A 15,292-nucleotide genomic window follows, 5' to 3' on the forward strand; every position below is an offset into this window, starting at 1 on the left:
TATGGTTAGTTCTGAGTCAGGGAAGTTAAAGTAATATTATGCTTCGGTTTTGTGGTCTGTATCTCTATAAGTTGGAATCTAGTTTCTAAAAGTTATAGTTATAGTTATCTGATATTGATATTGATATCCTAAATAATAAAATAAATGGATTATATTGTTATATATTTCAGGTATTTATCATGTTATCGATAAAACTCCACTCATTATCACATATCACACAAGAAAAATACAAGAGAAGTCAAGCAGATTATTTATTTATGGAAAAGGGATATTGACTTTGACCTTTCATTGCTTTCTAAACATTTTTCTTTGATCAAGAACCATGAGTGCATATTTAAAGTTTGCTTCAGGATAATGCCATTTCTAAACACTTAGTTATAAAGTTTCAATTACCAGTCACCACCAGTGGATATCTCTCATCTTCAATTCTGGGTTGTAAGGTTCATACCATTTTCAGTTTTCACTTTGTCTTAGAGACTCACTCTCCCAATTTCGTTAGTAACTTAGTTAGCGTAATCCATAATTCACTTTTTTATGATAATATATTATAGTTTACCAATTATGATAAAACTCCCCAAATAAAAGAAATCAATTATCACATACAACTGTCAATTACAGAAAAATGCAAGAGAAGTCAAGCAGATTAAATACCTATTGAAAAGGGAAATTGACTTTCTAAACAAGGGTATGTTTTTCTCTGATCTTGTAATAACTTACTTCAAGAACATTTCAATGTTAATGTTAGGAATCAGAGCATGATAATGTGATAATGATTACCATAAGCACAGTTGCACATCGTGTAATCCACTGAAATATATCACTTATAATAATTCCATTTAAAAATCGAATGACACACAACCGCTTGCTTTAAAAGTTGACAAACTAAAGAGGCAAACAATTGGATGCAGATTGTTTTACAACTTCTGTTCTCACAAACAGGGATGCCAGATGGCCAGAGTTCTTCGAAGCCAATTTAGACTGCAAAAGTGACCAAAATAGAACCTCATGTGGCCAAATACTTTAAACATCTGACCTCCTTAAAAGACATCGATTTTGATTTTTTTATCGACTAACCTAGGAAAAGGCTTGTTTTATTTCAAAAAAAGAAAATTTTAATTAATAATAATATATACGCGATTCTCCGTGTGTCAATTTTGATCATACGCGTGGCCATCTGGCAGCACTACCCACACACCAACTATGACTTAACGTCTTGACACTTCTTCCTAGTAGAATAGCAGTATTCTACTCGTTGCCTTTCCGTTTCATGCTGCAACTTGTAGATATGTGTGAAATGTGACCGTTTCTGTGTGGGAAATACTACCTTCGTAGTAAATAGCAGTATCTTAACTGTACCCATTACTTTAAAGACAGTATTGTCGGAAGAACGGTCGTCTTACTGTTGAGACGGTCAGTTAAGGAATTTCTTTGATGACGTAAAAGTGACATCACTTCCCCACCCGATGGGGAAACGGTTGGGGGAAAGACCCAGAAAGGAATGCCTTTGATTGTCACCGGCATCTGCATATCATTAAAGCCTGACGACAGGGGTACTGTTATATAGGGAAAAAACGAACGGCCCCGTAGGATTGAGTAAGAGGGCGGGGATCTGTCCTGTATATGAAGTCCTAGGTCTGGGACTACGGATTTAATCTAAGACTATCGTCGTAGTCCCGCTCCATGAATTAGAGCCCTGATTATCACCCTGTGGTGAGAACTTCTATAATAATAATAATAATAATAATAATAATAATAATAATAATAATAATAATAATAATAATAATAATAATAATAATGTGCGGTTGTGTGGTCTAGTGGTGTGACACTCGCTTTCGGATCGAAAGGTCCTGGGTTCGAGCCTCGCTCGGCGCATAGTCCTTGGAGAAGGCTCTTTACTCACATTCTCTCACCGTACTCAGGTGTAAAATGAGTACCTGACTGTCAACAGTGTTGTCTCTGTCCGAAAAAAAAGTGTAACATCTCCGAACAGGGATCCCTTGTAAAGCGCCTTGAGCACATTTAGTGGATATTGAGCTATATAAAAGCTATTTGACCAAAGAAGGGGCGGGGACGCAATTCGACAAATCCATAAAGAGGGAGGGGAGGTTGCGCATTTTGGGCATTTTCTAATTTAGGCGAGGCGAGATGTAATATGTATTAATATTTCAATCAAACTTACTGCTGCTAAGTAGCCCTTCTACGGTTTTAGCCGATTTCCTTCAAAGCCCTTTACTTTTTTTTTTTCCTTTTCTTTTGATGTTTTCTATTTTGGTGACTTTATTTACACCGGCACATTTCGTGAGGTGAATATTTAACAGAAAAGGGGTCGTTGGGGGTCCGAATAAGCTTCTGGTTGGGGGTGCGCAAAAAATCTGACAACTAGACGGAGAGTGTTGGGAGAAGTGGGGGGAGGGAGATGCGTTTATTTGATGCAATATGTAGTGTATTGACATTGTGAGTCCTTACGTTTAATAGAAAAACAAAGGAATCATCAGCTGTTACATTGCTGGTTTTAGTCCATTGACTCAACGGTATCGTTTGACAACTTTCATAAGATGCGAATGATTAAATAGGTAATTACCAGATTAGAATTGTATACAACTGACATCACTTATCACAGAATATACGGGAAAAATGTGGTTTACTTGACAGACTCTGATGATGCTCTCCGGTCTATTGAAAATTACCAGGACTCTGAAGCCGCACACACTGTGGAGGCCCTTGAGGGCTTATCTGATAAAACAGGAAAAATTGTGCTGCAGTGGATTCCAAGTCATGTAGGTATATATGGAAATGAAATTGCCGATCAACTGGCCAAAGAAGGAGCCCAGAAGGAACAACCGAAGTCGTCAATCACTTACCATCAGCAAAAGAAAATAATAAAGCTAAAAATAGACAAAGAAAGGAATGACACACACCTAGAACACAACAAGCAGGATCCAATCCATGCCATTCAGCGAAGTAGCCAAGTCACTCTATTCCGCCTCCGAACAGGACACAATAGACTAAGAGGACATATGTTTACAAAGCTAGGTATTGGAACAACCCCTTATTGCCCATGTGGAACCGACCATGAAACCACTTTACATGTGCTTATGGATTGCCCATTATACAACGTGCAACGTTCGAACCACTGGGTCACCCCTACAACACTCAACACAAAGCTCTATGGTGAGGCTGAGGACCTAAAGCGGACCACAGACTTCATAGCAGATATCGGACTGCAGCCATAGATGTCCATCAGAGGAACGAAGAAGAAGAAGAAGAAGAAGATTAACGTATCAAAATTAAAATAATATAAAGAACAAATGATGAAATTGCCATGTATAAAAATTATCAGAAAATTATTTAAAGACACAGAAAATTATTTTCAAATGACGAATTAGGCCACAGATTATTGGGCAAATAATGTTGGCGAATAAATCATGTACACATCTGGTCAAAATTAAATCGTTAATGAAGCGTGACGAACGTCAAAGGTCAAAGGAAAAAGGTGAGAGTTGAGGAAGCGAATAATAGCGAAGTGAATCGACTTGATGTGCTGTGCTTGCCTCTGGATTCTGTGTGATTTGTCATCGTTATTTAATGGCCACATCTGTCGCTTTGTCTTATTTTTTTTATTACATTTGGACTACCATAGATCGCTGATGTTAAATAACACGGCGATGTAAGGTTACACAACTAGAAATCTTATTTGTCATAGTTATAGCAGTTTGGTACGTCCTATTTTGTTTTTCATTTTCTAACTTAGGCTTAGCTCAGAAAGTAAACAAAACCTCCATACATAATCATTCAGAGTCAGAGTTGTGTTTTGGATGAAATAAAAAACAAATTGAACTCAAACTTTAGTTCAGCCAAATAATTAGATCATTCAACACGCGTTTCTTCTTTTTCATCTTTATACAGTGAATAGTGACAGTGCAAATATCGTGCATGTAACCTGATCCAATCAAAAAGGCAAAGAAGATCAACAAAGCTGTATCTAATTCAATACCTAAGTAATGTATGTGCGTTAAATATCTCTACATTCATATAAATATATTTGTACTGTGTATTTGAATGTTCATAACATTTATGATATTACTGTTCGTATTTTGAAAATACTATTTTTATTCTCTATTGTCTTCTGGCACTTTTCTACTCACTTCATATCTTGTTGTTACCAACATAAGTGCCTGCTCCACTCACTTTTCTGAATTAAAAATTCACCCCATACACCGGAGCATACTCAATGTCTCAATCGTTTCTATGTTATATGTTTGTGTTGAGAATATTGGCTATTAAGCTTTACTGCTGGTCAAAAATTACTACGCGATGGTGGTGTGCGAACGAATCGGCGATCTCAAGAAGTGGGTGAGAGAGGGATCTAGAAATGACTTGGGTTTGAAACGAATATTTTTGTGTTCGTGGATAGCTCACACGGTAGAGCCACGCTCTCACCTGCCAGGCGGAGTTGTCGTACCAATAAGGTCGCAGGTTCGAACCCCACCACCGGTGCGAATAATTTTTATTCTCTATTGTCTTCTGGCACTTTTCTACTCACTTCATATCTTGTTGTTATCAAATATGAACAAAGTTTTGTTCTTTCAAAATTCGATGTTTTGAAAATATTGAGACAGAAGTATCTATAGCCTATCCCTAGAAAATTGGACACTCTTCAAAAGAACTGGTCCTTACTGGGCGCCGCCATCTTCCCTTGTTTACTAGACGTCTAGATGTTACTTTGCTAAAAAGTAAAGAAGTCAGATTATTTCTAAATTCGCAGTGGCTATTTTTACAGTCCTGTAAAGATGGTTCTCATAGCTACTATTATAGCATTGATGCAATTTTGTTCACAGTTATCCGCATAGTTTTAGATGTATGTAAAGTGACTTTTTGCAGTATTCACAAAATTTCACATATTTCTCCCGATATTTAGATGTACAGTTCTAGAGGCGGTGAATGAAAGCAAAATCAATTTCATTTAACATTTTGAGATTTAAAGCTAAAGTTAATAAAAAATTAATGTAAAGACAATTAATTCTCTTTGCGATTTTTACAGTACTGTCATTTTTATTACATATAATTTGTGTTTTTGCATAAATTATTTTTACAGTACAGTACACCCCGTTTTCTATCATCTGTGGGCAGGAAGTTGACACCCCTCAAGGTATAACACTTTACAGGTTTGGATTTTGTTTATACTTTACCAGTATCAACCAGTCAAGCGGTTGATACAATTTTAAAAGACGCTACATTCAGGGTGCAGTCTTCTCATGTGAGAGTGGGTTCGAATCCCCTTTCAGACAAAAGGCCGTTCACAAACCAATTGGACACATTTTGACCATTTTTAGAAAGTTGAGGAACCACCAGGCTCTCCCATCTGGGAGCCAAGGTTGAATAGCACATTACTAACCCCTGAACTTCCCACTCTGAGTCAGTTCCTGACAAGGTCAGCTAAGCCCCTACACCCCGGCAAAGACGGTGAAAATCTCTGAGGAAAAACTTCCAGGGTTAAAGACCACCCCCCCCCCCCCCCCCCCCCAGGATGGTGTGGGTCGCTGTAAATAGTCCCAAACATGCAGAATTGCCACCATGTTGCATAACTGCTGTATATCTTTTATGAATATTTTATTTTATTATATTTGATATTTATTTTGCTTGTAATTAGCTACGTATTTTCATCAATTAGTTCATGACAGTGTATAAATCTGTGCTAATAGAATGATGAATGATGTGTAACATTATGATAATTTCCATTCAGGATCAATAAAGTATACCTTATCTTTGTATTAAACAGGCAATAATAGGCTAAGATAGGCTCTCTGTATAAATATGCTTATTATTATTGTTATTATTATTATTATTATTATTATTATTATTATTATTATTATTATTATTATTATTATTATTATTATTATTATTGTTAGTATTATTAAAACTAACTGTTAATGTTAGAAGCAATTCTGAATTCAACAATGTCTTTTTCTGAGGCCTCATCGAAGTTGGAAATTTTAAAAAAGAGATAACAGTGCTGGGGAAAGCGTTCGCAGTAAGATAACAGTTTCCAGACTACTGCCAACAGAAGAGCATCAATCCCGTAAAAATAGATCTGAGTACCGTGTTTATGGGACTGTAAAGATAGCCACTGCGTTCTATATTATTTTTTAAAATGAAAATTAATGTCAGTTTATTTCATCGATATTGTTATTCTTTCTCACTCATTAGCTTATTTATTATAAATAACGGAACAAGTATGTATGAAAGGTGCCAGACAGAGCAAGGAAGAAAAATGCAAGAAAAAAATTACCGGTAATCAGAAGGTCTGAGGTTTGATCCTCAATCTAGGTCGACTGATTTTTTGGGATGGTTCTTTGTTTCTTGTATTTTTCTTTCTTGCTTGTCTGGCACCTTTCATACACACTTTTTCAGATCTTTATCTTACACTGGGGGCCTGCTCCTTAATTTCTTATTTATTATACCATATTGCCTTGCTAGTAGAGATGGAAAAGGACAGATCAAAATTGTTGTGCCATGGCTGGTTAACTCAGTGACTAATGCGGTTGTTCACCCATTTCTTTCTTTCTCTCTCTCTCTCTCTCTGTCTTTCTCTCTCTGTCTCTGTCTCTTTCTCTCTCTCTCTCTCTCTCTCTCTCTCTCTCTCTATATATATATATATATATATATATATATATATATATATATATATTCTTTCCTTCTCTCAGCCAGGTGGATGTTGGTGTCTTAAGTGAATCCTGAGTTTGGCTCTCTGACTCTGTGATATTTTTATTCTGTTTCCGTCCGGCACTTTCTATCCCTTATATTAGCCTATATTTCTCATCATTGATATATAAACCCGCTTCGCACTTTTTCTAACTTCCGTGTTTTATTTCTTAAGTTATTATATTTTTCTTTTAATTTTGCAGATTCATGCTGCCAAGTTGGCTTATATAGAAGCCAATTGCTGAGGCAAAGATGTGTCCCAACTGTGGTGATTTCCTAGGGCTGCCAAAGAAGATGGTTCTACACATACGTCAAGAGTTTGAGGATACGAAATTATTGGTTCACTTTTTGGTGATCTTGTTCGCCACTTCCTCTTGGGCTGATCTCAATGGATTGTGGGTGGAATTGCCTCTTTTTGTGCTAGAAGCACCTGAGGGATGGAATCTCCCTTCCTATATAACCATTATTAGTCAGGTAGGTGATGACAATTTTATATTGAGCATTATATTTAGCGCGATATCCACTAAATGTGCTCAAAGCACTTTACAAGGGTTCCCTGGCCAAAAGCACTTTACAAGGGTTCCCTGGCCAACAGCAACACTTATCATGTAGGACAAGACATGACACCTGTTAGGCGATAATGCAATTTTTTTCGGACACAGATGATGCTGTTAACAGCCAGGTACTCATTTTACCCCTGAGTACGGTGGGAGAATGTGAGTATAAAGCTTTTTCCAAAGGACTCAACTATGAGCCAAGTGAGGCTCGAACCCAGGACCTTCCGATCCGAGAACGAGTAGTGTCATACCACTAGACCACATCGCCGCACAAAATGATTTCAATGTGAACAGAATCAAACTGCAGCCTGTAAAAAGTCTAAAACAAACATGAAATGGATAGGAACAAAATACTGAACATGAAAAGGGGTCCAAAGTCTTCCTGTTTGGTCTGACTTTGGATTGGAAGGTCCTGAGTTTGAGTCCTGAGTCCATGGAAAAGGCTCTTTATTCACATTCTCTCATTGTACTCAGGTGTAAAATGAGTATCTGGCCTTGAGTAGCATTATCTCTTTCCAAATAAAAATGATAATATCACCTGATAGGCATCATGCCTTGTCCTACATGTTAAATTAAATGATATTGGCTAAGGACCCCTTTTAAAGCACTTTGAGCATATTTAGTGGATATTGTGCTATATAAATGCTGGGTTTTTTTCTTCAGCCGACAACAAAAATAGTTAACTCTCTCCTTACCAGCAATTTTCAGAATTTTACCTGAAACTTCATACTCACCCAACACATAAATAGATTTTTCAAACAGAATAGTAACGACTATATTCTATATTTTGTTTAGAAAAATGAGCTTTGCAACACAGTGTTCAGTTTTTATATCTATAGCTATAACAAAATGAAATCAGAATAAGAAAATTGTTGGTTGCATCGTAACAAATGTGACGATTTAACTCTTGATGGTAAGGAGAGAGTTAAACGGTCAATATTTCCCGTACCATCCAGATAGACAGAAGAAAAGTTCTTGGCACATCCAATCAAAATAAATGATATCGTAAAGTGACTGTTCTCCTGTTTAATTATTCAACTGATTTCATTCTTTCCTGACGAAGGGTTTTGAGTCTGAAACATGTTAAGTATTCTGTTCTGTTTTGAAGCTGTCACGTTCATCTTTTGTTCAACGATTTCCATAATGAGTGTCAAATATTGTCTTTGTCGAGAAACTAGTTTTTAAGATCTGCCGTCTCTCTCCTAGTACTTGGTCTTCAAGTCTCTTTTTTGTCTATATGGGTAAAAATTATTCCTTCACAGCCATTAGGCCCATGGAGTCAGAGTTTATCCCAGTTTATATAGCGTGAAATGGGCAGTAGCAATTGCTTGCTCCCCTTTGGATAAGAAACTAGTCTATAGCAAAGAACTTTCCACCAGAATTAACAGACCCAGCTACCCTGTCACTGCTGGGTGGACAGGTGGGGGAGCAGAGAAAAAAATCTTATCTACAATTGGGATTGATCTTGATCCCTTTGCTTGTGAAGCAAGTGCTCTGCCAAGCGAGCTATCGGGACACCCCTATTTATCTGCACTGCAAACTCATTGTATAACCGTTGATAGCTCACTTAGTAAAGCACTCACCTTATGAGTGAAGGGACCAGAATCAGACCTGGATTTTAGTCAGATAGATTTTTTTTTCTGACCCATCATCTGTCCAACCATACGTGATTGGGACAGTCAATATGCTGGAAAGTACTTTGTGATAAATAGAATCCTTTCCAAAGGGTGATCACCAACAAGTGTAACTGTTTGTTTTGAGTACAGAAACCGGGGATAATTTCCATCCTGAAATATCATTTCCATATTACATTGTTTGCCAATTCCCCACTTTCTAAAGATCAATAACTAAATATCCGCCTTTCTAAAGATCAATAACTAAATATCCACCTTTCTAAAGATCAATAACGGATTCAAAACTTGTTAGAAAATCTCCAAGTTCTTTAAGATTTGCTTCAATTGTTCTTTCTTTTTAGGTCATATAAACTTGGTAAACTTCAGTTTATTATTGTTATTCTTCTTCATCATCAGCATCTTCTTTTTTTCCACTTTTTTCCCTCTTTTTGTTCTACTTCCTCTTCATCTTTTTCTTCTAATTCCTCCTCTTCTTCTTCTTCTTCTTCTCCTTCTTCTTCTTCTTCTTCTTCTTCTTCTTCTTCTTCTTCTTCTTCTTCTTCTTCTTCTTCTTCTTCTTCTTTCTTCTCTTCTTCTTCTTCTTCTCTTTTCTTCTTCTTTCTTCTTTTCTCTTCTTCTTCTTTCTTCTTCTTCTTCTTCTTCTTCTTTCTTCTTTCTTCTTCTTCTTCTTCTTCTTCTCTTCTTCTTCTTCTTCTTCTTCTTCTTCTTCTTCTTCTTTCTTCTTCTTCTTCTTCTTCTTCTTCTTCTTCTTCTTCTTCTTCTTCTCTCTTCTTCTTCTTCTTCTTCTTCTTCTTCTTCTTCTTCTTCTTCTTCTTCTTCTTCTTCTTCTTCTTCTTCTTCTTCTTCTTCTTCTTCTTCTTCTTCTCTTCTCTTCTTCTTCTTCTTCTTCTTCTTCTTCTTCTTCTTCTTCTTCTTCTTCTTCTTCTTCTTCTTCTTCTTCTTCTTCTTCTTCCTTCTTCTTCTTTCTTCTTCTCTTCTTCTTCTTCTTCTTCTTCTTCTTCTTCTTCTTCTTCTTCTTCCTTCTTCTTCTTCTTCTTCTTCTTCTTCTTCTTCTTCTTCTTCTTCTTCTCTTCTTCTTCTTCTTCTTCTTCTTCTTCTCTTCTTCTTCTTCTTCTCTTCTTCTTCTTCTTCTTCTTCTTCTTCTTCTTCTTCTTCTTCTTCTTCTTCTTCTTCTTCTTCTTCTTCTTCTTCTTCTTCTTCTTCTTCTTCTTCTTCTTCTTCTTCTTCTTCTTCTTTATCCACACACAATCTTTACACATCCATTTTTTCCATTCTTCATGGAACTGGAACTCTTTACAAAGTTCTCACTCCATCGATTTACAGGTTGCCAATATTGGACCTCTATTATTCGTGGGGATCTCCATTCTCATGCCTCACACCAAACACAAGTTGGAAAAATACACATCGTTTTTCATCATCGTCACGGGAACGTTGTCGGCTTTCCTGTTGGCATTTTTCTGGCAGGAGACAAGCTCAATTGGTGGAGTCAAACACAGCACGGCGTTGCTCGTACTCAATTTCTTTCTGGCTCTAGGGGATTGTACAAGCTCTGTGTGTTTCTATGCTTTCATGTCATTACTCAAGCCGAAGTACATGGCCAGTTTGTTTTTTGGTGAGTGAAGTCAAAATCTTTCATGTTTACATAAAAGAGCTTTTTTTTTTAATATAGTGCAATATCCACGAAACATGCTCAAAGCACTTAAAAGGGGTCCCTGACCAACAGCAACACGTAACATGTAGAACGGGACATGATGCCTGTTAGGCGATATTGCAAATTTTTTCTGACAGAGACAACGCCGTTAATAGCCATGTACTCATTTTATATCTGAGTAGGGTAAGAGAATATGAGTAAAGAGCCTTTTCCAAGGACTCAACTATGCACAGAGTGAGGCTCAAACCTGGTATCTTCTGATCCGAAAGCGAGTGTCATACCACAAGACCACATCGCCGCAACAGAATATAACATAACTAATATATCATAATAATTCAGAAAAGTGAGTGGAGCAGGCACTTATGTTGGTAACAACAAGATATGAAGTGAATAGAAAAGTGCCAGAAGACAATAGAGAATAAAAAATTTTCGCGGCGGTGGTGGGGTTTGAACCTGTGACCTTATTGGTACGACAACTCCGCCTGGCAGGTGAGAGCGTGGCTCTACCGTGTGAGCTATCCACGAACACAAAAATATTCGTTTCAAACTCAAAGTCATTACTAGATCCCTCTCTCACCCACTTATTCTCTATTGTCTTCTGGCTGAGGTCAAAGGCCTTTGAATAGCCTGTGAAAAAAAAAAAGAAGAAAAGAAATGTTCAAGTTTAAATTCACTGTTGAGTATATTGTATCATAATATTGATATATTGATATAAATGACGATATCGAATCATATCGATTTCAAAATGCCATATCGATATCAATAATATTATCCTTGCAGATTACCAGGGCTGTCGGATGGCCACGTGCATGGCCAAAATCCGACACACAGAGAATCCGTGATTGAGAGATCATTATATTCCCTGTTTTTCTTAGTCGTGCAAATCAAGATTGATGAGTCCATCTTATCCAGACTCACGGATATTAAACAAAAATGAATGTAACAGCTTTAAAAAGAACAAAATACCAAACACGGAACGTTTCGGGCTCAAAACCCTTCTTCAGCCAACAACAAAAAACAATAAGGACATAAAAACATAACTAAATTCCAAATAGACGACAGAGATAATTGGTAGGTCTTCTCTTGTAGAAAAATCTTGGACTTTCCAAGATTTTTCTACAAGAGAAGACCTACCTTCCAAGATTTTTCTACAAGAGAAGACCTACTTTCCAAGATTTTTCTACAAGAGAAGACCTACTTTCCAAGATTTTTCTACAAGAGAAGACCTACTTTCCAAGATTTTTCTACAAGAGAAGACCTACCTTCCAAGATTTTTCTACAAGAGAAGACCTACCAATTATCTCTGCTATCCATCTGGAATTTAGTTATGTATTTATACTGAAATGAATGAGTTTTGTTTCGTAAACTTTAAAATATAACCTCAAATTTCCTAATGTTAGTAATTCTGGGAATTTTTATTTGAAGTCTATTGAATGAATGAATCATCATCATCGCTTTTTTCACCCTGGGTCAGGGTATAGGCCACAGACAAACAGTTTTCATCCTTCTCTATCCTGAGCTCAGGATAGACTGAATGAATGCATGACCAGAATGTTGAAATGTCTTGTTACATTATTATAATTATAATAAAATGAAAATAAAGATACAAAATTTTATTTAAATTTCCTTTTATTCGTCCCATAGGGGAAATTTGTCTTTAGGGTCTATTCCAAGCGAAGACTGGAACAACCCAGACATCAGCCACATTGCAGCGCTGCAAACTAAGCTAGAGCAAGGTGACTTGCTCAAGGCCACACAGCGCAGCTGGTATTCAAACTCGGTAGCAAAGATGTACCTACCGCTGAGCCACACTGTCTCCATTAAGGATCAGTAAAGTATATCTTATCTTATTTCTTATCTTATTTCTTATCTTATCTTTAAACCCAATTTTGTTCCTTGAGTTCATTCTGATTGGCCCAGTGGCATTTTTAAATTCTATTTGCAGGAGAGGGCCTTAGTGGGATGTTACCTGCCTTGATTGCCCTGGGCCAGGGGGCTGGAGATATTGTCTGCGTCAACAAATCTGAAACGACCAACAAAACATTTCCAAATGGAACAGAATACAACGTTACAACTCATTCTGTTTACCCAGAATACCTTGAACCAAACTTCTCTGTCCAGATCTTCTTTTTCACCCTAGCAGCCATTTTGGCTTCTTCTGGAGTTGCTTTCCTTCTTTTAAACACTCTGCCAATATGCAAATCTGAGATGGTTGATTCGTCCAGCTTTGACTACGAACAATTCATCTCTTCTGGAGATTCTGAAAACGTCCAACAACAAACATCACCGCAGCAGGGAAGAACTTATAATGGAAATAACTACGGTGCTGTAGAAGATTCAAACGTTTACAATTCTCTTCCCCACCATAATGTATCTCCATCTTTCTCCCAATCCGTTGATGCAGAGCCAAATTTCATGGGAAGCAACGACACAGCTGTCACAACTAGGGACGCAGTTCAAAGCAAACAAGCCGATGGGCAATCTACATATTCACCGACTACCAGTAATAATGCAAATACTTCTACAGTAATAAAAGTCTACCTACGTCTGCCTAATATCAGCCTCCTCCACTTCATCACCCTCCTTACCATTTTAATCATCATCAACCTCACCCTCACGTCTTTCCTAAGCACCATACAGATTTACTCCACCCTTCCATACGGGCTTCAGCCCTATCATTTAACCACCACCCTGGTGGCCATCGCCAATCCCGTAGCATGTTTTGGAGCTCTCCTATTCATGACGAAAAGCCTGGCTGCCATCGTGTCCCTGGCTTCACTGGGATTGGTGGGTGTTGTCTACATAATCTACCTGGCCGTCATGAGTCCGACACCGCTGCTCCATGGACAAGATTTGGGGGCTGTTATAGCGGTAATTATTATTATTATTATTATTATTATTATTATTATTATTATTATTATTATTATTATTATTATTATTATTATTATTATTATTATTATTACTGTCATTATTATTATTATTGTTATTATTATTATTACTGTCATTGTTGTTATTATTATTATTATTATTATTATTATAATTATTATTATTATTGATATTATTATTATTATTATTATTATTATTATTATTATTATTATTATTATTATTATTATTGTTATTATTATTGGTGATGTTGCCGTTGTTGTTACTATTTTTTAATACTTTTTGTTATTCTGACAGGTCGGCACGTGGATATTGACGACGCTGCTTCTCATCTATGCCAAAGTCTGCGTGGCCGGAGTTATGCGGCAACACGGCAGGAATGCCCTCATTTGGGCAGGAGTCGCAACGCAGGTCGGCAGTTTTATCGGGGCTATGGTGGGATTTGTCATGACACAAGATACTAGTGTCTTTGTGCAGGCAAACTTTTGCTGACTGATGACATGCGTACACTTAGTCACGTCTTCTATTGAATTCCTTGGAATATGTAACCCATCACTGCAAAGTGGTATTATATGGGGATGACCGTGATGTCATAAAGTGACTTTATGGCTCAAATATATATATATATATATATATTATATATCTCTCTCTCTCTCTCTCTATATATATATATATATATATATATATATATATATATATATATATATATATATATATATATATATATATATATATACATATATATATAAATATATCCTGGATAGGGTTCCTGGTCTCCCATAGTGGGCAGGGAGATACTTACTGCGTCTTCTATTCCCCTATATCTGTTTCCAACATGCTTTCTGTCTTTGTCTTGGAATGAGATTACTTGGTTTTGTCCTGGCGCTGGCCTGGCTGGGAGAGAAACAGTCAGATGATATTTTTTTTCTTGTATATCATCTCTCTGAGTTATGCACTGTATTAGTTTTGTTTTACTTATTATATATAATTTGTAAACAGGTGAGTGTGTTCCTCTTAGTGGGGACCTGTGCTTGTCTGAGTGTGATCTTAAACTAAATACATTGATAGTGTGAAATACACTGATTGTGTGCTCTTGGAATCTACATCTATTCCCTATTGGAGCCAATTCCCCTTTGTCTTACTTTTCTTGGGTGCTTTAATTGTAATTTTAGAATCTTTTTACTATCCCATCTTCTTCCTTTTTACTGGTGCTGATATGACTTAAATGTGTTACAAGCGCCGTAAAACCCTTAAAATCAAAACAAATCTCTCTCAATCTGTCTCTCAATTTCCCTTTATTTTAATCACACACACATGCACACACTCTCACAAACACAAATTAAAACTCAGTAAAGCCTCGTTATACTCCCAACTCAACACAGTGATGAATGCAGACGTTATGATTTCAGTATTATAACTGTCTATAAAACTACCAACCCATTTTATGACTGTATAACGGGGTTTCACTGTACATGTTATAAAGGTTATTTTAAAATGACTCATTTACAATCAGTGATAATCAGTGATAGCTTTACATTGCATTGTAAATATTTACATTTTTCGGTTAAATTTTCCTTTGTATTTTTAAATATGATATTATATTATGTCAAGTGCAAAGATATCTTTGTCCGAAGTGCAATATTTTTTATTTCTAATTTCTCATAGCAATGTTGAAATTTTATATCAAAAGTACACACCATTGGTGAGGGCTGTAGTGTTGCCAACCTTTTGAAAGAGAAAAATAATGCGTGGTCTAAAGCATTTTTGTTCATTGTTTTTCAGTCTTAAGCAGTTTCATAACAAACAAAATATCTTACACTTTTTTTAGTGTTCTTAACACTTTAACCTGTTTCATAATCCAGAAG

The 15,292-nt window shown here is 36.5% G+C and overlaps 1 protein-coding gene across 7 annotated transcripts; it reads left to right on the plus strand.

Annotated features, from left to right (window-relative positions):
* Window positions 1-3,555: 3,555 nt before the first annotated feature.
* LOC144957861 (solute carrier family 52, riboflavin transporter, member 3-B-like) lies at window positions 3,556-14,031 on the plus strand. 7 transcript variants are annotated; one of them, XM_078889345.1, is made up of 7 exons: window positions 3,581-3,716; window positions 3,907-4,003; window positions 5,096-5,165; window positions 6,906-7,176; window positions 10,217-10,505; window positions 12,490-13,415; window positions 13,725-14,031. In XM_078889345.1, the coding sequence occupies exons 4-7, from the start codon at window positions 6,955-6,957 to the stop codon at window positions 13,917-13,919; spliced, it is 1,632 nt and encodes a 543-aa protein (XP_078745471.1). In that variant the 5' UTR covers window positions 3,581-3,716; window positions 3,907-4,003; window positions 5,096-5,165; window positions 6,906-6,954; the 3' UTR covers window positions 13,920-14,031. The 7 variants fall into 7 exon arrangements, with proteins under 7 accessions (XP_078745472.1, XP_078745474.1, XP_078745471.1 ...); XM_078889344.1 differs by having other exon boundaries at window positions 5,096-5,149; XM_078889346.1 differs by lacking the exon at window positions 3,907-4,003 and having other exon boundaries at window positions 3,556-3,716.
* Window positions 14,032-15,292: the final 1,261 nt, after the last annotated feature.

This window comes from Berghia stephanieae, chromosome 12 (assembly GCF_034508935.2).
Source record: "Berghia stephanieae isolate SIO BIC M18660-M18661 chromosome 12, UCSD_Bste_1.3, whole genome shotgun sequence".
NCBI classification, from domain to species: Eukaryota; Metazoa; Mollusca; class Gastropoda; order Nudibranchia; family Aeolidiidae; genus Berghia; species Berghia stephanieae.

Excerpts from the sequence above, each read along its gene's own strand:
- LOC144957861 (XM_078889346.1), top strand. The coding sequence starts at position 6,955 with ATGTGTCCCAACTGTGGTGATTTCCTAGGGCTGCCAAAGAAGATGGTT. Across the intron at positions 7,177-10,216 it reads ATATAACCATTATTAGTCAG|GTTGCCAATATTGGACCTCT; the intron begins GTAGGTGATGAC and ends ATCGATTTACAG. Across the intron at positions 10,506-12,489 it reads CATGGCCAGTTTGTTTTTTG|GAGAGGGCCTTAGTGGGATG; the intron begins GTGAGTGAAGTC and ends TTCTATTTGCAG.